Here is a 21,333-nt window from a genome sequence, read left to right on the forward strand (position 1 = left end):
CATCAATTCTTGGGTGGCCCCAACATTTCCTGACCGATGCTGGTCGCTTTCTCTAGGGATTCTGCTCTTTTCTCAGAATCCCTTGAGAAAGCGATCAGCATCGGTCGGGAAACGCTGGGGCCACCCAAGAATTGACGTGGCGACGTAGCCCAAAAGTTTTTATTCAACATAACCAGCTTCTCCTTCTCCTAACTTCTAAAATGTGTTTTGAATGGTTGTTCGTGGTCTGCCATCTGGTTAACTGGGACAAAAAAAAGAATCCTTTCGAAAACATTGCATTGTTTAATGAATGAGTACTAATCAACAACAGCTCTAACTGGCTTCATGATAAAAATATCCAAATAAACGAAAGAGTCACAACTCACAGCTGCCTTGATATGTGATCAATTCAAAGCTTTCAACTTTCAGAACCATGGAACTTGATTGGAAAAAAAAATAATTTTCATGGGATTAGAGGGGAAGAGTTAATCTGGATCAATTGTTACCTTGCAGTTAGAAAGCTAATCGCAGAGGTAATAAAGAAAAGAGTTTGCCAGAAGGAGATAATACAATGGCAGGTACACCACAAGGATTTGTATAAATGGCAGGTACACCGCTCTTTTTTAATCTACTAGACAAAGATGTTAATGACTAATCACACAACACCAAAAGTAGCATAAATTTAGAGGCTGATGACACTACAGCAATTTTTGGAGAAAATTCCATTGATAGCCTTGTAGATTCAGCTATAAGGACAGTGCAACAGTTGAGTGAGTGGTTTTCTGCTACATTGTGTGTCAAAAGTAAGTATGTATAGCTAAAACTACTGTAATTAATTTTAAGATATGCCACATCAAAAACTCCTCCCCTGTGGTACTGCAAAATGGAGGTCTACTGAGTGCCGCATGATGTAAAACTTCTTGATGTGTGGATGCATGAATAAAGGCTTAAAATGTGTGTCATTAAGTATGTACTTGAATAAAGGAGCTATGCCTGCCTGCTTCCTTGGATTTCGTTCACCTTTTTACCATGATATTTTAGTATTCAATCAGTCATACAATTAGCACATGTTCGTCAATTTATACATCTGGGTTGAAGCCCTTCAGTTACTGCAGCTAGATCGCAAGTCTTCCCCTCTGAGCAGGAATATTTGCCTAGGAGTTAAGAGCCTTTTCTGTGCCAAGAAAGGCACAGCAGATAAAAACCTGTGTAATCCCCACCCCATTCATTTGCTGTGGGCCCAGATAGTGGACGATACCCACTGATAGATTACGTAGGACAATTTCTTATAATTGGGTATCATCATTTTATTTGCCAAAATCTATAGAACTAATGTTTTATGAAGTTTCTCAGTAATTTGCGGTTCATTTGATACCTAGCACCTAAGAAATCAGTTGATATTTACCCATATTGATTAAAACCCTTGGATACATCAAACTGCTCTAAACCAGTCACCAGAGAGCCACCAGAGAGCTGAGGGACTACCTAGTGAGAGCCGAAGACCCAGTGGGATTGAAAACTCCGGGCGTCTATCGAGTCCCATGTGAGTGCGGTGAAGCCTATATTGGGGAAACTGGACGCACCATCGAAACTAGGCTGAAGGAGCAATAGCGGCACCTAAGGTTGGGACAACCGGAGAAATCGGCCATAGCTGAACACAGCATACAACACGACCATGTCATCCAGTTTGATGATGCCGAGATCCTGACGCATTCCACCAAATATTGGGATAGAGTCGTAAAGGAGGCCATAGAAATTCGATTGGACCATAAAAACTTCAACCGTGACGGAGGCTATGCCATCAGCAACACCTGGAAACCCGTTCTGTCAGCTCTAAAAAGCCAAAGGATCAACGGATTGGCTGCCAAGAGACCAGTCCTCAACCAATCACGTGACACCTGACCTCCAAGCAGGGTATATAAGGGAATCAAACCCTCAGTCCGACATTCAACTGCCCTGATGACGATGCTCGAGTCGAGCCTCGAAACGTCGGCCATGGAAAGCCTCAACCGGTGGAAAACCCGAGAAGAATTCCTTTAGTCACCAGAGTGTAATGGGAGGATATTCAAAGGGCATGTTGGAACCTCAAGGGAATGGAATGTGACTGTTATCAAGTGAGGAAGGGACTAGTTTTGTTTAGAAGTGAGCCTATTGTCCCATTTAAGAAAGAAATAATTCAGGCCATAAAGATAAGTAGAGCCTGGGCTAGCAGTTAAGAAGAAATGGTTGATCGTTTTTCCTGCAGTCTGCAGTAAACTTGTACATGAACTTTTCCTGCAGCTGAAGGTTTAAGATTGTTCTTTTATTTTAGCTATTAGAAATATAAATACGGTATTTACTCCTGTAAGCCGCACCCTTGTGTATCCAGCCCAACCCATTTTTGGGCCGGCTCCTGATGAAAACAAACTTCCTAGCGCTTTTTGGGTGCGATGTAATATAGGAACTCATGACTCGTTGCTAAATCAATAAATTTATGTTTCCAAGATTAATAAGCTTAAATAATGTTAGAAATTTGATTCCTGTGAAGGTTTTCTAGTTTCAATGCCAAACTCTGGAGAAATAAATGTTAAGGATTTGAGGGAGAATAGAACGTGGCTTACATTAAAATTTGTAGGATTCGTGTAAGCTATGCACCCCAATTTTATCGCCTGTATTTCTGCAAAAAAGGTGTGCGGCTTCTATGGGTAAATGCAGTATGTATATTGATGGTTCAGTTCTAACAACACGTATCTCAAATTCAGCTGGTTTTAGACAGGTATCTTAAACAAACAAGCATAATAAATATCATTAAAAAAATTAAATACAAGCAAAAACAATTCTTTGTTTGCAAATGAATGCTTCTTTTTCAATTTTATGAACTTTTGGTTTTTAATTTCAGTGTGCAAGTAACAAATATTAATCGTTTTTTTTTTGCTCTCCTGCTATTTTTGAGATATGTGTTGTTAGAACTTAGCCATCGATATATATATATATATATATATATATATAATTTTCATTCATTTCTGATGAATTTTTCATCTGACATGTGTTGCAGCTGGAAGGACTGGCAAGGGAGGCAGATATTGGAGAGAACTGGACTGTTGACCCAGTTCTTAAAAAGGCTTGTGAAGCTACAGCCCAAGTGCACTGCCCTGCTGCGGAGACAGGAGATGCTGGGTATGTTGCACGCCACCTTTAGGGAGGACATTTTAAAATAGCCAATGACCTATTATGTATCATTTGTACAAATATGCCTAGTTTTTGTTTAAAATCTTGCCACTTGCACTTTCCTCCATCCAAAATTTCCCTTCTGAACCCCTTTAAATTGCAATGAAAGAGTGTAACTGCAATATTGATCGTTCTTATTTTCCCACATGATTAGTTCCTTAGCTCTAGTCATCAGTGGGTTCAGGTACAACTATCTATGCCATCATTTTCAACTGGGCCAGCAATTGGGACAGTGGAATGTATCTAGACTGTTCCCATTTTGTTTTCTCACTGTTAAGGTGGAATTTGCTATCTCATCCATTATTTTGTGTCCTGGATTGTTGAAATTATGGTTAGAGATCTGTGAAATTTGTGAGACCTGATATCACGAAATAACACAAAATCGGTAAATAAAAACAAAATTTTGCCTTTTTTTGCAAATTTCAAGTGAATTGGCAAAAAAATCACATCTAATGAATCATAATCTATTAAAGCCTAAGTGTTCATTGTTTAATGCTGCTGAAGTTCATTTGATATCTCTCATTACGATTCCAAGGTCAATTGACTTGTTTTGTCTCGTGCATTTGCGTGATTTCACGTACTGTAGTGATGTCTCCATCAGAATTTGCCATTAAATTTATCACGGCCTCACTCTTCGATTCACATTTATAAAAATTATCCAAAATATCTATAATGATGCGCTTTCTCTCCTGAAGAATTAGATATTCTGAATCAATAAAGTGCTGAAAGAAATTTAATGCAGCCGCGAAAGAGCAGAAATATAAGCTCACGCGCCTGGCACGCGTCAAAGCCGAGCAGGAATTCCAGTGACTCACCGCGACGCAGGAGACAGCGGTATTGGATAACTTATTGCAGGAAAACCTTAAGTGTGGGCCTAACTTAACAATTTTGTACACTTAAACACAGCCGCTTTCAGACGAGGTAACTCAATGTTGGCCACCATTCATGGCACAGTACATGGCGTGGCGTAGCGAGTCGTCTAATCTGAAAGCGGCCTGAATTTCACCCAGTCATGCTGGGCAGCTGGCGAAAAGTCGTTTTGTCTGAACTAATGCTATTGTCAAAAGGTTTGTGTTAGACAAAATGAGTGCCAGCGTAGAGTCCGATGACTCACCCTTTCCCGCATTCCAGTGTTATCGGTCTCTCAGTCAACTGCGTAGTGTATTTTGGTTGCAACGTCTGGTTTGTTAACCTACTGTAGTTTTAAAGTTTTGTATGTGTTATGCTATGATGTGACCATGGTCCTTATATACTGGTTGCTAATCTCCCGACATATTCCAGCTCGGGAGTGTTGCCTGAGATTCTGCTTTCACCCCTCAAACCCCTCACTCGCCTCCCCTCAAACACAACTATGGGCACAGTGCGCTGTCACTAGGGGAAATATGGAACTAACTGTGCTGTCGAAAGCATATACCGCCGCCGACAGTGCAGTTAGTTCCATATTTCCCCTAGTGACAGCGCACTGTGCCCATAGTTGTGTTTGAGGGGAGGCGTGTGAGGGGTTTGAGGGATGAAAGCGGAATCTCAGGCAACACTCCCGAGCCGGAGATTAGTAACCAGTATATAAGGGCCATGGATGTGACAGTGTATTATCCTATGATATCTTATCAACTTAATGCTTGATGGTGATATTTGATAGAACTTAATGTAAGGAAAGCATATTTACCGAAGGATTCACAATTATTTTGAGCCGCAGATTATAATTTATACCTTAATTTGACACACCACAAATTCAAATTATCCGAAATAAAATTCGAACTATCCACGATTTTTTAGCGTTGTTTGAATACAAAATGCCTGGGACCAAGAGAAATATTCAAATTAAAGAACATTTCGAATTATCCAGGTTTCACTGTATTTGAAACCCATTATAATTTTGAAAAGACCTTAAATGGAGTATCATTGGCCTTTGCAGAGTGATGACTTGTCTAATGGAGCTCTTGGGAGAGGACAAACTACCTGACCTCTGCAGGAAGGCCCTGTTGCAGATCCAGTACTTTGTGTCACGTGAGTTTGACCTGGATCCTGGCCTCTACCGTCACTGCCACAAGGATGCAGATCGACTCTGCTCAACCACGCGGTCTAACAGTGCTGGTGGTGCGGTTGATGGCACTGCCATGGTACTTCCATGTCTCTACCGCCATGCCTACCATCCCTTGCGGGACCCTCAGGTAGGGCATGCCCCTGTTTGCACTCCTGAAAAGCATTTTTTCCTGTCAGGCATGAAGCAAAGGGGAAGGGGTATAAGAGATTAGCAATGAAAGATTTCATTGTTACTGTCACAATTTAAAATATCACTGATGGTATCGGCTGTTATGCAATTATCAAGTACATAGATATAGACACTTCGTTACTTCCACATTTATTTTAAAAAATTACTTCCAGTTTTAAGTGCATAAATCTTTTAAATAAATTAGCCGAAACAGCTTCAATTTTTTAAATAAATTGTGGAAATAAAAAAAGTTTCTTTCATCGCTAATATGGAGCCCTTTCACCTCATACAAGCTTCAAGTTTCGATTTAATTGGTATCAAAGATATCATGAAGAGCAATTATAAGCAGAGCTATTGCTGATTCAATCCCTCAGATGGGGAGAAAAAAATCATGCGATACGAGGATGGTCGTAACCTTGATTTGTTTACTCAGAGAGGGCTGGGAGGTGGCATGAAGGTAAGGGGATTCAGAAAAAACTTTTGTTTTCTTTTTCAAGGAATGAGCAGGGTTCAAACAAGTTTTTCCTACATTTTTTTGGGGAATATTTTCTTATTGGCATCTGTTTTGGTTCCAGTTCCAACCTCAAGAACAGGTGGAACCAAGAAACAAACTAACCCATCACTATTCTCAATTTAATCCTCTGTGCCCTCCTTGATTCCTCACCAGGCTTCACCCAGCGAAGCATGTGTTCAGCAGCTGCGGCAGGTCATGAAACTACGTGCCTCAAGTGTTGACTTGCAGCCCGAAGTGGAAGACAACTGCTTGGATGAGCTGGCTGACTTCTGTCAGAAGAAAACCGGGCGTGGCGAGGAGATGGTCTGTCTACAGGACAACCTTGAGAGGTATGTAGAGAAGAGCTCCGAAAGGAAGACATTTCTTTTAAATTTTAGTGGCTAGTTATGATTTGTGTCAGCTGAATTGATAGTACTAATGACACAGAAGGGCCTTTCCACTTTTTTGGCTCAGTTTTTGAAGGTGTGTTTCAATATTCTGGTTCCTTATTTAGCACTGATATTTCTTAATTTACAGTGGTAAAAAAGTAATTTTTTTTTTTTTTTTTGATTTCTATGCTCATCTTGGTTAATATTTATTGCATCCAAAGGTCTTTCATTCAGCAACATTGTAAGGCAATGTAGTCATTTATATTTGTTTAAAAGATACAAAATCCATGTTGCTAATAACTAATAATAAAAACGACAAAAAGAAATTTTGGCAAAAAATTTAGCAGCAGTGAAAATCATATTCTTATCAAAAAAGGGCAAATGTATCATTCATGGAGTCAGGAAATTATTGGCATCGCAGTGTCAACTTTCCACAGTTTAGATTTGTACATTGTAGATCTTCCTTTTCCTTTTAGAATAAAGTACAGTGGAACCTCGTTAAAGCGAGTACGGGCTATAGCGACACTCCCGCTATTACGAGATATAGCCGATGCACCGTCAATTGACCCTATAATGAGCGTGTTAAAAAATTCGTTTTTACGAGACCCTTTCGGTGTTGGCTCTCTCCATAGCGAGGGTTTCACCGCCGGAAGACTTTCATCAATACTCCTTAACCTCTGTAATTGCTAGCGATCTGTTAGAAATGAAGTTAATGGAGTGCTCAGTATCAAATTTATGTGGTAAACTGTCGTTCGATAAATATAATGATTGACGAAACAATGCTTTGCATGATTTTTATTCAGTGCGGCGCTTATAAATTGTTTGAATAGTTAGTCGTTATTTGAGTAAGGGAATTTAGTGATGCAAAAAAACATCGCCTTTTGTCTGGATTTATGCTTACGTTTATCGAAAAGATATTTATCTGTCGCCGCACCACTCCTGTTCCTGTATATCTGTTCGCAACAGGTATATTGGCTATTATTTGCTCCACCTCCGGTAAAGCGACAATTCGTTATAGCGAGTGTTTATTAGTGCACCGTGGGGTGTCGTTATATCGAGGTTTCACTGTATACATGTAGTGCATGAACGGAAAGTGAGTGAAAAGAAACATCATTATTTTTGTTAACAATAGATAAGACACAGGATATTTGTTACTCTTACTGCATTAATCACTTATGTATTCATATTTTTTTTATTTTTGATATCTAAGAAACAAATGTTCTAGTATTGTTATTATGTATAATTATTTGGTCCTCTTCCTTACAGATTAAGTGCAGTTTGTAAAGCAGCTGTGGCTAACTACACTGAGTTGGAAGCAGCTCATGTTGAGATCAACCCGATCATTCACTCTGAGTGCAAAGAGTTTATAAATAAATTCTGCAAGGTTAGTTTGTGCTCATTCTTCCCTGGCCTCATCCGAATTTTTTATTGTCTGTTAACTATGAGGGCTGTTCGGAAAGTTGCCTCCGTTTTTTATAAATAAAACATAACAATAGATTCAAAAAAAATTGTTAAATACATAATAAAAACTACAAATTTCCTTTACTTTTCAACATAATTTCCACGAACATTTAGGCACTAATCATATCCGTAATCTAACTTTGAAATACCTTCTGCAAAAAAATCTCCCGACTGTGCCTTAAGCCATCCCATGACTGTATCTTTGAGCTCTTCATTATCCTCAAATCGCTGGGAGCCAAGCTATTTCTTCATATGCATGGGACCTTCAATGCGAAGGCAGGCAAGCGATGTGATATATGTAGTTCACGTTCCCGGTTAGTCTCCTCTTGTTTGAGAAGGCTAATGCTACGCTTAAATATTGAAAAAATGTGCTCTTTGGACAATGATGAATATTAGTATAGTCTAGTTGTGCCTAAAAATCTTTTGGGCAATCAATTAGAGCTTATTCTTTTCCTGCCGGCACCTACAATAGGAAATTTTTCTGTGCTAGGATTGGCATAAATTGCAGAAAACTATGGAAACATCTTCGGGCCCAGTAAATCACTCACCTAACACTTGTCCTCCAGAAATAGAGAATTGAAGCAGGTAGCACGAAAAAGGTCAGTGGGTTAGGTGGGGTAGGAATGAAACATATTTCCATTGTTTTTGTGTAACTTGATATTTTCCCATTAATTTTATGATTTACAGTCTGAGTGGTTTCGGAAAGGATAAGAAAACATCAGAGGCACCAGCTGATGGAGTGCCGAGGCTGCTTTTTTGAAATTGTGATGTACTAGTTACTTTTAACGTGGTTATTATCTCACAGTGCTGAGATTCCCCCAATGATTTTTCAATCTATTGGGAAAAGTCACAATGTGCAAGTTGTATTTTACAATAAAATTTTCCATGGCTTAAATTCTATTGCATAGTCCCTATGAGAGGTTTTAAATAGGGATGACTCGATTCCACTTTTTTTTGATTCCGATTCCAATTCCGATTCCTTCAAATCGATTCCCGATTCTCGATTCCGATTCCATCGATTCTTATTCCTTCTAACAAGTGGGATTTTGATTTATCTGTAGAATTGCTGTCATTAAAATTTAAGAATTGAAAGGAATAAAATAACTAGGGATGGACGGATCCAGGATTTTTGGAGCCAGATCTTTCGAATTGGATATTTTCGAATCCAAATGCATTTACAAATTCCTGCCATTAAACAAAGTCATTATTCAAGTTTATTGTGGGTACATACAATCAGTGGAATTTTTTATAGATTTTCATACACATTTTAATATTTTTTATGAATAAAAAATAATTTTCTGGGCTTTCAAGTTGTTTTTTAAAAACTACTTTACATATTCAGGGCCTAAACTGTTACGCTTGGATTTCGAAATGAAAATATGAAAAATCTTAGGATGAACCACTGACCAGTGGCATAGCGAGAGGGCCCCCCAAAATATAAAAGCACAATTACTTTCTTTCATAAAAGGAAACAAAATATTTAAAAATCATGAAATTACAAAACTGAAAAAAAATGAATCTTTGAAAAATGAAGTTTTTTCTATTTTGAAGGGTGTTGAAATTAGTTTGAAACCCTCTCCTTTGTACCCTGTTGTTTAAAAATTCCCCCCCCTGGTTTTGGACCCCCCCTTAACAAAATTCCTGGCTACCCCCCTGCCATCAACTGAATTCAAATTTTCCTCACGCACGTTTCCCCCGAATTTTACTTTCTAAACGCATACGGACTTGTGTTTCACCCGAAAATGCTTCAGTATGGTGAAGTGGATTTAGCACATCCTCGCGATAATTTACGCCACAGTGCATGCACACGGCATTCATTGGTTCTCCTTATCTGAATGGAAATGTTTATAACAAATGAAAGACATTTTTATCGGTGTATCATTAAATTGAATTGTAACTACGCAATTAACAACACAATTAACAGTATTTAAAACGGCATTATCGTCACGTACAACGAGGTGCTCAACCGCTCAGCATGAGGAAGGAGCGGGCAGCAGAAGCTCGTAAAGGAGAGGTGGAGGGGAAGTGGCAATGGCATAGCCAGAAATTTCGTTCGGGCGGGATCCAAAACCAGGGGGGAAAATTTTTTTAAAAACCAGTCACTAAATAACAGGTTTTAAACTAATTTTAACACTTTTTATAATCGAAAAACTTAATTTGTTAAAGAAAAATTTTGTAAATTCCTGATTTTTTAATATTTTGTTTTCTTTTTCGAAGGACAATAATTGTGTTTTTATATTTCGAGGGGGGGGGTACGGACCATTCCCCTGGCTACGCCACTGGGAAGGAGCGCCTAAAGAGAGAATGGAGCGCACTCCCTCCGTATTTCACAAACAAGGCTACGACTGAGGTATTCAAGGACGAAGAAGTCAGATCTTGCTTCAGTGACGTCGTTGCCTTCAAAGCAAAGCCGGGCGTGCTACGTGATATACATATGTAGTTGGCGTTTCCAATCCGTCTCTAATTGTTTGAGGGATTAATTCTGCGATTGTTTCTTTGAAAATTGTGCTGTTTGGACAATGTTGCATATCAGTAAAGTCTAATTGTAGATAGAAAACTGAGTGGCACTCAATTAGAGCTGAAAAGTAAACAGAAATATCGTCAGGAATGCGTCTCGTTTGGTCTGATTCTTTTTTAAATCTCGTGCATGTCATCTAATTGTTGAAACTATCCAGATATCTTCGGGCCCAGAAAGTCACTTTCCTAGCATTTGTCGTATAGAAACGCAGAATTGAAGCAGGTAGGCCAAAAAAGGTCAGTTGGTGAGACGAGGTAGGGATGAAACACGCTTAAATTTTTTTAGTGTGATTTGATATTTTCCTTAGAAGACAATGATTTATGGTCCGTGTGATTTCGGATACGAAAAAAACAACAGAGGCACGGGCTGGTGGACTGCTGAGGGTGGTTTTCTGAGATCTGCGACGTAGTTAATTTTGACGTGGTTATTATCCTACGGCTCTGAGATTCCTCCGATGATTGTTCAATCCCTTGGAAAGAGTCACACTGTGTGCCAGTCGTATTTTGCTTTTTTTGTTTTCTGGCTGAAAATTCTGGCCACGGCTGAAATTCTACTCGTAACCTCTGCGAGAGCTTTCAAACAAAACGGTTAATGAGTGGGACAAGAATCGCATGCGACGACGCATTCGAAGAGAGAATCGGAACTCTTTCCACCCCGATGGGACGTTGCATTCACTGAAGCTATTATTTAGAATTTCGGATCCAGATCCGATGTCTTCCGATGAAGGGCAATATCCGCAGATATTTGGGTCCGAGGTATCATATCCGACCATCTCTAAAAATAACAGTAGCTGCGGTGGCTAAACAATAATGTAGCGTTTATTGCGCCCATACATACCAGAGCAGCCTGGCAGGTGCGCGGTGGCGGCCGAACGCAACCTGTCGAGTCCGCCCGGAGGCCGCAGCGGCTTATGCGAAGCAAGTATCAACTTTCTTAAGGGTTGCATTGATGAAACTGGGCTATACAAACGCGAATGGGTCTAATTTTTTTATTATTGACACATACGAGTGTTAGTCTAAAAAAGTTACATTTATAAAAAACCCGCTCTCAGCGCGTATTTATAAGAAACTTTTTTCACAGGAAAACTCGCTCTCTGCACGTTTTTATTATGATCAAACTTCAAATGTCATTCGAAAATAAAAAAATATGTTTCGATCTATTATACTTTAAAATTGGTGGTTCAGATGAATTCTCCGATGATGGTTCATAATCGCAATAATTTGATTTGCCGTGACCAGCGGTAAACGCATGCATTGCTTCCCGATCCCGTGGTTTCCAATTTTTCTTTCTCTGAGAGTTGCTCATGAACACGCGCCATTTCAGGGTTCGTCGGTTTGTCGCTCTTCCCGACATTTTCATATTTCCGAAGCCTCTTAGGTATTTTCGTCGCAGCACCCGCGTGCCGGGCGTATCCTCCGCGCGGGCAAGGCTGACACCGCGGCCGCTTAGGTGTGTGGCAGCCTTTATGCCCCAACCTTATAGTCTATGCTCAAAACATTTATCTTCCTGGAATCGATGGAATCGGAATCGACTTAAGGCGATCGATTCTCGATTCCGATTCCGTGCCCGAGAATCGGTGGAATCGAGAATCGACATTTGGAATCGACTCATCCCTAGTTGTAAACAAAGGGTAAGACAAGCATCGCAGCGCAAAGGCGCATGCAAAGAGAGGATCAGAACTCTTTCCACTCCACTCCCCCTTATGGGACACTGCATTCACTGAAGCATTAATTTAAAATTTCCGATCCAGATCCGATGTCTCAGCAAATTTGGATCTAATGTGCCTGGTGAAGGGCAATATCCACGAATATTTGGATACTAAGTATCCAATCCGACCATCCCTATTTGAAATGAATTCTTTGTTTTGTTCTGTGGATAAGCAAGTTTTGAATGTTCCAAGATACCATGAGACATTTCCTGTCGCGTAAGTCTTCTGACCCTATGTATTATTTTAATACTCCTAAATAAACCTTATTCATTCACTAATAAGTCTGCAAATAAGTGAGAGGAAATAAATTATGCGGTTTAAACTACATATATTTTTACCCAAGTTACAAAATAATATAGTGGCATTATTATGTACTTGCATTTAATGTGATTGGCACACTATTCATCTAAAGAAGTTACTTTAATTACATACTATTGTTGCAGGATGATTATGTGGGTGGCTACGACCAGGGTGGTGTGATGGAGTGTCTCGTTGCTCACAAGAATGACCCTGAAGTGAGAGCTTATGGGATCCGGTGCAGAGCGGCCGTTGAGCATTTCCAGCTCATATCCCTCAAGAATTACCACTTCTCCTACAAGTTCAAGGAGGCTTGTCGTCCACACGTAGTTCGCTACTGTCCCCGCTCAAAAACAAAGTAGGTACAATAGATAAAGCCTTAAGATAAGCCTTTATGATATAGACATATTTTCATTCAATTACCAATAGATAAGCCCTTATGGCTGACAGCATTTAAAAATTGTCTTTAAACAGTCGTTAAGGGGAAACTTAATTTTTAGAGTAGTGACCCTAAATGATATGTAATTGAGGAAGATTAACTGAATGGATCCAATTGTAACCTTAGATCAGGTGTGCTAATTTCAGTATTTTGCCTTTTCTTTGGCAGAAGCTTAGTAATAGTAATTGATTGAAAAAGTCCATAAATGCTTCATGAAATATGGTTTGAACTGCATTGAGATGAAAAAACTGTAATGGACATTATGTGGATAAAGTCACTCAGAAACATTAACATCTGTAACATTTGTTGTCCCAAGAATTTTTACTATCAATGGTGTTAGTGAGAATTTTACCGTTGCAATTTTTGCCCCGGATGTTATTTTGTACCCCTTTTTCAATTACCAGAGCAATAAAGTTAGCTTTTAACGATGGGGTAAAATTTGCCTTATGCTCTAATGCAGAATGATGTATAGCTACGCAAAATGTGTATATCTAACAAAATGATGTTAAATTACTTAAGAATGATGAAATAGTTGAGTAAAACTTACAATATTTTTATAAATTCTGTGATATTGGCACTTGAAATGCACCAAAAATCTATTTAAGCCTGTACCTACATTGATTTTTCTATACTGTTCTTCATTTGTGCTATTGGTTATGATTTAAAGAACAGAATTTCTCTGTTTTTTTTCACACACACATCACATTCTTGTATTATTATACACATTTCACACTTAAGGTAGTATGAGCGACATTGGATGAAGTCAAATGATGTACTCAAGCTACCTATAATTCATGCAGAAGAGTTGCCAAAAAAAATTAAAAAAAAATATGATAAGGAATGAAATGCAAGCGCCATTTTGCACCTCAGCACAATGCAAATGTGAAATATGATTTTTTTAAAGGTATTTATGGTAGTCAACTTGACTAATGCCAACACTGCTTCTAACCTTTGCATACTGAACTTTAGACAACACACCTTGACTAAATACTCACAATCTAAGTGGTAAATATTAAATAAATGAATTTATTTATCTACAAAAGATATGTTGGAACCAGAATGATGAATGTAAAAGTGGGACACTCATTATATGGATTTGCATAATTTAGGCAAAGTCTGTATATCCTGGTGGCCATCTTGCCAGTTTCAGGCAGTCTTTTGCAAACATCTTTCTTATTTCATCATGGACTTACCCTCTCCCGATCATATTTAGATTGGTCACAAAATTTTGCTTCTAATGAATTCCGTCTCAACAACATCTTGTCAAAAACATCTGCTCTAGCTGGAAAAAAACTTTATTTCTCCTTAAGAGCCCATTTTAAATTATCCTAATTTTACTGTCAAATATCTCAAAAATGTCACATGGGAATTCGTTTTTCTTGGGATTATTGAGAGTCCATCTTTCAAAGAATATGCGACCAAAGTTACATCAAATTCTTGTTACTTGTACCGAAGTGCTTAGACTTCCTTAAGATTTGAATGAAGCAGTTTCTTACAGTAAAAATAGTGGATTTGTGATTACTGCATACAGTTGGAAATTATGAATTAAGTTAGCAAAGCCATAGAACAAATGCTTATGCTCCAACCCTGGGTTAATAGTGAGGAGTGGTTCGTTTTTGGAAATTGGTGGCTAGTCTGCATAGCACTGTGGTCGGTGCAGAAGCCCATAAGGATAATGGTCCTTTTCTTCTGCAGATGAATTTTTTATTTTGGTAATCAAGGTGAATTTCGCTGCATTTTTTGTGGCAGTACTGAAATAACCTTGTGACTGCATGTTACTTAGTCTTGTGAATGTTTCTTTGCAAATATTCATGAATCATTATTTTTCCCAGGATGGACGTGGTGTCTTGCCTGAGTGAGAGAGTCCGTGACGAGACATTGAGTGGACAACGGCCTAGCATCTCCAAGGAATGCCGTCAGCAGCTGCGAGCCCAGCTGTTCCAGCGACGCGAGAGCATAGACTTGGACCCTGCACTGAAGGCTGCATGCCTTGATGATGCCAAGCAGTATTGTGCTGATAAGAAGCATGGTGATGGCCAGGCAAGAACTGTTCCCTATTATACACATGCCTCGCTTAGCATAAGGGATGTGTTCCATGGGGTCTTTGTAATGATTGAATTTGCATTATTCGAGACCATTTTAACATGGGAAGTTAGGAATGCGTTCCCGGTAGCATAAGTGTTGGGTATTGAATTTCCTATAAACCATATATATTCCTAATAATGATCAGTGAATGCAGCATTCCATATGAGGGAATGGAAAGATTTCCGATCCTACCTTCGCATGCACTGTTACACTGCAATGCTTTTCCTACTCGTGAACCATTTTGTGTAAAAGCTCTCATAGGGGTTATGCAACAGAATTTCTCCTCCGTTTCTGGGGAGCAAATGCTAGTAATTGACTTACTGGACCCGTAGATGTCTCAATAGTTTTTGGCAATTGGATGACGTGCACGAGATTCAAAAAAGACTTAGACCAAATGCGTCGCATTTCTAACATATTTAGGTTTTTAAGCTCAAATTGATTGAAGTAAAGTTTTATTTAGCTATAACAACATTATACCAATATTCAACATTGTCCAAAATGCACAATTTTCAAAGAAACAGGTGTGGCATTAGTACCGTGAAACAAGAAGATACGGCCTGGAAACGCCAACTGTATGTATCACATAGGTCACCCAGCTTTGCTTTGAAGGCAACGACGTCACAAAATAGCAAGATCTGACCTGACTCTCTCATTCGTAGTCTCGTTGCTTGAGAGATGGAGGGATTGCACTCCTTTCCCTCCACCTATGCTTTATGCGCTTCCGCTGCCTACCCCTTCCTCTCGCTGAGCGGTCGTCTCGTTCTGTTCCCGCAACTCATCGCAAGTGAAGCTAATATTGTTCTAAATATTATTAATTGCATTGTAGATTGTGCAATTGCAATTTCATTTAATAGAAATGTCTTTCATTGTGTCGAAAGATTTTTATTGAAATAAAGATAACAATGTGCGTGCACTGTGACGTGAAATTATTGCGAGGAAGTGCAAAATCCACCTTGGGTCATTCCACGTCAAATCACCCAGAAATTTTCAAAATGACGCCCACCGACTCGGATTTTGATGAAATTTTTGTCACTAGCTACTATCACCTATCTAATGACCCATGTAAAATATTTCTTCTCTCACTCTCATAGTTTGCAAGATATGAGGAGTCAAAGTCTGAGATGTTTGCTCAGAAGTGGCGCTAGTGGGAGTCAAATTCCAGAGTGCAGGGCACAGGGTAAAAATTCATAACTCAGAAACCACATAACATATTTGAATGAAATTTTGACCCCTTGTCTATCCAAGTACATAGCTTCCATAGTAATGTCTTTTATTCCCCTTGCATTGTTATGTTGGCCAAAATGATGTCAACAGTTGTTAATTAACCGATTTTTTTAGCTCAAAAACATTACTTCATATTTTCAGAATTATCACCAAAAGGCAGAGCAGTAAACTCATCCAATTTTTTTTTAAATTGAAGGTTAATATGTGCTCCAATATACTGTGAAATAAAAATGGTGGTGTTTTGACTGCCACTATGAGTATTTCAGGTTTTACTTTTTTTTCTGCCCCTGTGAGAGGGATTTTGGACACGTACTGTAAGATAATAAGTATAAGTGTATCCATACCTTCATGAGGATATATTTGAAATATTGGTCAGTAAATCTAAGACCAAACATGTAGTCTAGTGAATGTGGCTCTTGTTCATACAATTTTTTTAATAGCAATACTTGGCTTGTGGCAGCTGAGGGTAAAAAAATCCAAATGGCTCAGAAATGTGAAATGATGCTTTTTTCCTGGAATTTACCCATTTTTCAAGTGTTTAGTTTATGGAAAAATTGGTATCAAAATAAATTAGGCTCTTACTGTGCATTAGAGGATAAATGGAAATACTAATTTAAATAAAATTATTTAAATAATACACTTCAATGTGTTTAAGGCATCTCCCGAACATCTCTGGAGGCTCTCTCGGGCAACTAAATGCTTTACAATACCACCAATTCCATCACATGGGGATTTTCGATATGGGTGCATAAATTTCACTTTCACATTATGTTCTTCCTCGTGTTTAGAAATCACTCATCCAAAAAACCAGTGGTCATCATAAGCACATGCAATGTACAAGTTTGTTAAGATCTGTGAAAAAGTGATTAAATGAGTCCCGCTGAACTGGAGTAGTACAAATTTAGCCTCACTTTCACAAAAGAAGTATGGTCTTCCAAACCCTCAGTGATGGAAGAGCTGGCAGAGCAAATGGTATTACCTATAGATATGCAGCAGGTTGTCACCAATATCCACATTCCTTGATGGCAACTGGAGTATTAAATTTCTATTTCACTGGGAGAGATAATGCTGACATTATGTGCCACATAGTTTTCTCCCCTGCCTCACATATTGTATTACATGACAAACTTGAGAAGGTAATACAATCCCACCTATTCAGCCTCACTTTTCAGTGCTATTCCATCTCCCCAAGGAATAAGAGAATTAAGTGCAACCTCTAGGAAGAATAAAGTGTTACAATGTATCACAGTGAGGGCATGATAAATCAAAATGGATTCCAGGGTACCACTTTTAGTCTTCTGCCAAGTCTTCTTGTGTAAAGATGCTCCATGGGTGTCCAAGTTTATTCTGTGTGTACGATCAGTGTATTTTTACCTGTACATTAATTGTGTGTGCTATGAGTTAGGCGAAGCGGCTCATTGTGAACTTCGACATTAAAAAAGATTAGTGTCTCCACTATGCTTCAAAATGAGCAAATTGTTGAACTGTGCAGCATTGGAAAAGTAACTGCATCTGATTGCCTCAAAAAAAGCTACACACCAGTGGTGCAACTGAACAAAATTGAGATCATGAGTATGCTTGAAAAACAGCTGTTATCTCTCAGAAGTGGTGTACCTGGGGAAGTCCTATCCAATGTCTGCGAACATCACAGAATATACTATTTGAAAAAGTATGAAACCTACCAAATATATTGTCTTGATCCTTTTGAGCCACAAGAAGAAAATATCAAAATCACTGAGAAATGTAAGTCTTGAATTTGCAGAAAAGGCATGTAAAATCCCAACTCTTCGGAAATTAGTGCCAGGAATGAAAGTATGCCAGCCATGTAGGGAGGAAGTACAGAAACACTCCAGGTTTGGAAATGAGCTTTCTGATGTTGAAGCAGTAGATAGTGACAGCAATGATAGTATTTTGAATTTTGAAACAACAGTATCCCAAGAAAAATCAACTGAGCTACTTAACATAACGCTGCAAGATATAGAGGAGTCACCTTTAAAATTTCATGGCATATCATCTCACAGAAGGTCAACCTACGCTAAAAGGAAAGTAGAGTCAGCATGCAGTAATTTTAAAAGGAAAGTTAAAAGACTTCTTGATAAAGAATTATCTCCAGAAAAGGATGACCCAAAACTGCCAAAAGAACTACTTCAGAAAGTTCATGATATAGATGTGCTCATAGACTTAACCCGCCAACGCCCACGAGTGCCATAGGGCACCCAGTGCAGTGCTGAGCCAATGCTCCGGCAATGTATTTAATATGTGAATTTTAGCATACCTTTCAGTGCACATACTTAGTAGAACTTTCCTCCATTATTCAGTCAGTTTGAATTGTGTTCTTTGTGTGAAGTTCATATGTATCATATTTTTTAAAAGTGAAATATGTGTGAATTTAAAAAAAACTTTGGACGCTGACGGGTTAATCAAACAAAAAGTTGACACATCAAGCACCCATCAAGGAAAGGTACATCTGTTATCATTGGTACCAACTTTATGGAGCAGGAAGAAAGTAATGGAAGAGTATCATGTGAGTGAGTACACTGCCCGCCAAGCAAGAGAACTTTTCAGAGACAATGGAAAATTAGCTGCACCTGAATTGAGAAAAGGGAAGGCAAAAATAAAACATTACAATTAGTTAGGACTTTCTATGAAAGTGATGAGTACTCGAGAATGATGCCTGGAAAGAAAGATTCCATAAGTATCTCCAAAAATGTACATGTTCAGAAGAGATTATTACTTGCTAACTTGAAGTAATTGTATTCCACTTTTAAATTTGACTTCCCCAGAATTAAAATTGGCTTTTCTAAATTCTGCAACCTAGGTCCAAAATGGTTTGTGGTAGCAGGATGTCCTGGAACGCATTCAGTGTGTTTTTGCACAATTCATTAAAATGTCAACCTACTGCTTAGTGCCTGTAATATAGAGGAAACAAGCCAGGACCTAATTGGTTATTTCGTGTGCTCTAGAAATAATAGGGACTGTATACTGCGACATTGCTTTCAGTGTCCTTCACGTGGAAAATTGAAAAGCTTACTGCTGAAAAAGTTTGAAGAATGTAACCCCGGAGATGAAGTTTCATACAGTCAGTGGGTTTCCAGTGACAGATATCAACTGGTGAACTTCACGGTGACATTTGATGAGTACCTATCAATTTAAATTCAAAGAGTGGAAAAACTGGTGCCCCATTCATTTATTACGAAGGTACAGACATACTACCTTAAGAAAATGAAAGAAAATCTTGGACCCCATGAAGCAGCTGTTCTCTTTGACTTCAGTGAGAGCTACTCATATGTTATCCAGGATGAGGCACAAGGGAATCACTGGACAAGTGATAGTTGTACGGTACACCCTGTTGTGATTTATACTCTAGATCACCTGACTAAACAGCTTATTATTTCCAGTTTATGCATCTTGTCAGATGATTTGGAGCATGATGTAGCTTTTGTTTATGAAACCCAAAGAATAATATTTTGCTTTGTTAAGGAAAATTTTACTTCAGTCAAAAAATTGAGTTACTTTAGTGATGGTTGTGCAGGATGGTACAAGAACTGCAAAATATTTCTCAATCTTTGCAAGCATTACCAGGATTTCTCCTTAATGGCATCATGGACATTCTTTGCTACAAGCCATGGAATATCACCATGTGATGGAATTGGTGGTATTGTAAAGCATTTAGTTGCCCGAGAGAGCCTCCAGAGATGTTCGGGAGATGCCTTAAACACATTGAAGTGTATTATTTAAATAATTTTATTTAAATTAGTATTTCCATTTATCCTCTAATGCACAGTAAGAGCCTAATTTATTTTGATACCAATTTTTCCATAAACTAAACACTTGAAAAATGGGTAAATTCCAGGAAAAAAGCATCATTTCACATTTCTGAGCCATTTGGATTTTTTTACCCTCAGCTGCCACAAGCCAAGTATTGCTATTAAAAAAATTGTATGAACAAGAGCCACATTCACTAGACTACATGTTTGGTCTTAGATTTACTGACCAATATTTCAAATATATCCTCATGAAGGTATGGATACACTTATACTTATTATCTTACAGTACGTGTCCAAAATCCCTCTCACAGGGGCAGAAAAAAAAGTAAAACCTGAAATACTCATAGTGGCAGTCAAAACACCACCATTTTTATTTCACAGTATATTGGAGCACATATTAACCTTCAATTTAAAAAAAAATTGGATGAGTTTACTGCTCTGCCTTTTGGTGATAATTCTGAAAATATGAAGTAATGTTTTTGAGCTAAAAAAATCGGTTAATTAACAACTGTTGACATCATTTTGGCCAACATAACAATGCAAGGGGAATAAAAGACATTACTATGGAAGCTATGTACTTGGATAGACAAGGGGTCAAAATTTCATTCAAATATGTTATGTGGTTTCTGAGTTATGAATTTTTACCCTGTGCCCTGCACTCTGGAATTTGACTCCCACTAGCGCCACTTCTGAGCAAACATCTCAGACTTTGACTCCTCATATCTTGCAAACTATGAGAGTGAGAGAAGAAATATTTTACATGGGTCATTAGATAGGTGATAGTAGCTAGTGACAAAAATTTCATCAAAATCCGAGTCGGTGGGTGCCATGCCTGGGTGAACTGACATGGAATGACCCCCTTACCACAACTGAAGCATTTGCGGGTGAAACACAAGTCAATATGAGAAAGTGACAATATTCAGGGGAAACTGATGTTAGGAATATTAAAATTCATTCAATGGTTTACCCGATTGCTGAAACCTATTTTCATTTCAAACACAAGCGTAACAGTGTAGATCCTGAGCTTGTAAAGATTTTATAATTAAAAAAAAAATTGTAAAAATATTAAAATGTGTATGTAAATCTAAAAAGCATTCATTTGTTCATATGTACCCAGAAGAAACTAGAATAATTGCTTCATTTTATAGCGGGAATTTGAAAATGCATTTGGATCCGAAAATATCCGAAGATCCGGCTCCGAATATCATGGATCTGATATGGATCCGGGTCTGAAAAAATCCTGGATCCATCCTCCGTAATTATTTCTTATTTAGAGTAAGCTGTTTTAAATTTTGCTCCTAGATTTTAGTAACAGAAAGAAGAATTGGTAGCATTAACATAAAAGTCATTCAAATTTTAACTGTTATAAATATTAGGATGTTATTTAGAAGCCTTTTTGTTCTTGATGTAATCTCATAGATTCCACATTTGAATCCTCAAATCTTGGGAATTTGATGGATTTGGGGAGATGGCAATTTGATGATGCATTCCTAATCTTCTTATTTAAAAATATCATCAAGCTCTTGGTAGATATTATGATATGTTAATCCATAT

The 21,333-nt window shown here is 38.3% G+C and overlaps 1 protein-coding gene across 1 annotated transcript in view; it reads left to right on the forward strand.

The window, feature by feature from the left end:
* Window positions 1-21,333, forward strand: part of LOC124162087 (Golgi apparatus protein 1) — a 43,327-nt gene that overhangs the window by 11,836 nt on the left and 10,158 nt on the right. Inside the window, exons 7-12 of the mRNA XM_046538463.1 lie at window positions 3,014-3,135; window positions 5,102-5,357; window positions 6,066-6,241; window positions 7,547-7,664; window positions 12,411-12,622; window positions 14,536-14,743. Coding sequence (XP_046394419.1) covers window positions 3,014-3,135; window positions 5,102-5,357; window positions 6,066-6,241; window positions 7,547-7,664; window positions 12,411-12,622; window positions 14,536-14,743 — 1,092 coding nt within the window. The remainder of the gene's footprint in view (window positions 1-3,013; window positions 3,136-5,101; window positions 5,358-6,065; window positions 6,242-7,546; window positions 7,665-12,410; window positions 12,623-14,535; window positions 14,744-21,333) is intronic.

This window comes from Ischnura elegans, chromosome 7 (genome assembly GCF_921293095.1).
Source record: "Ischnura elegans chromosome 7, ioIscEleg1.1, whole genome shotgun sequence".
In the NCBI taxonomy this organism is placed as follows: domain Eukaryota; kingdom Metazoa; phylum Arthropoda; class Insecta; order Odonata; family Coenagrionidae; genus Ischnura; species Ischnura elegans.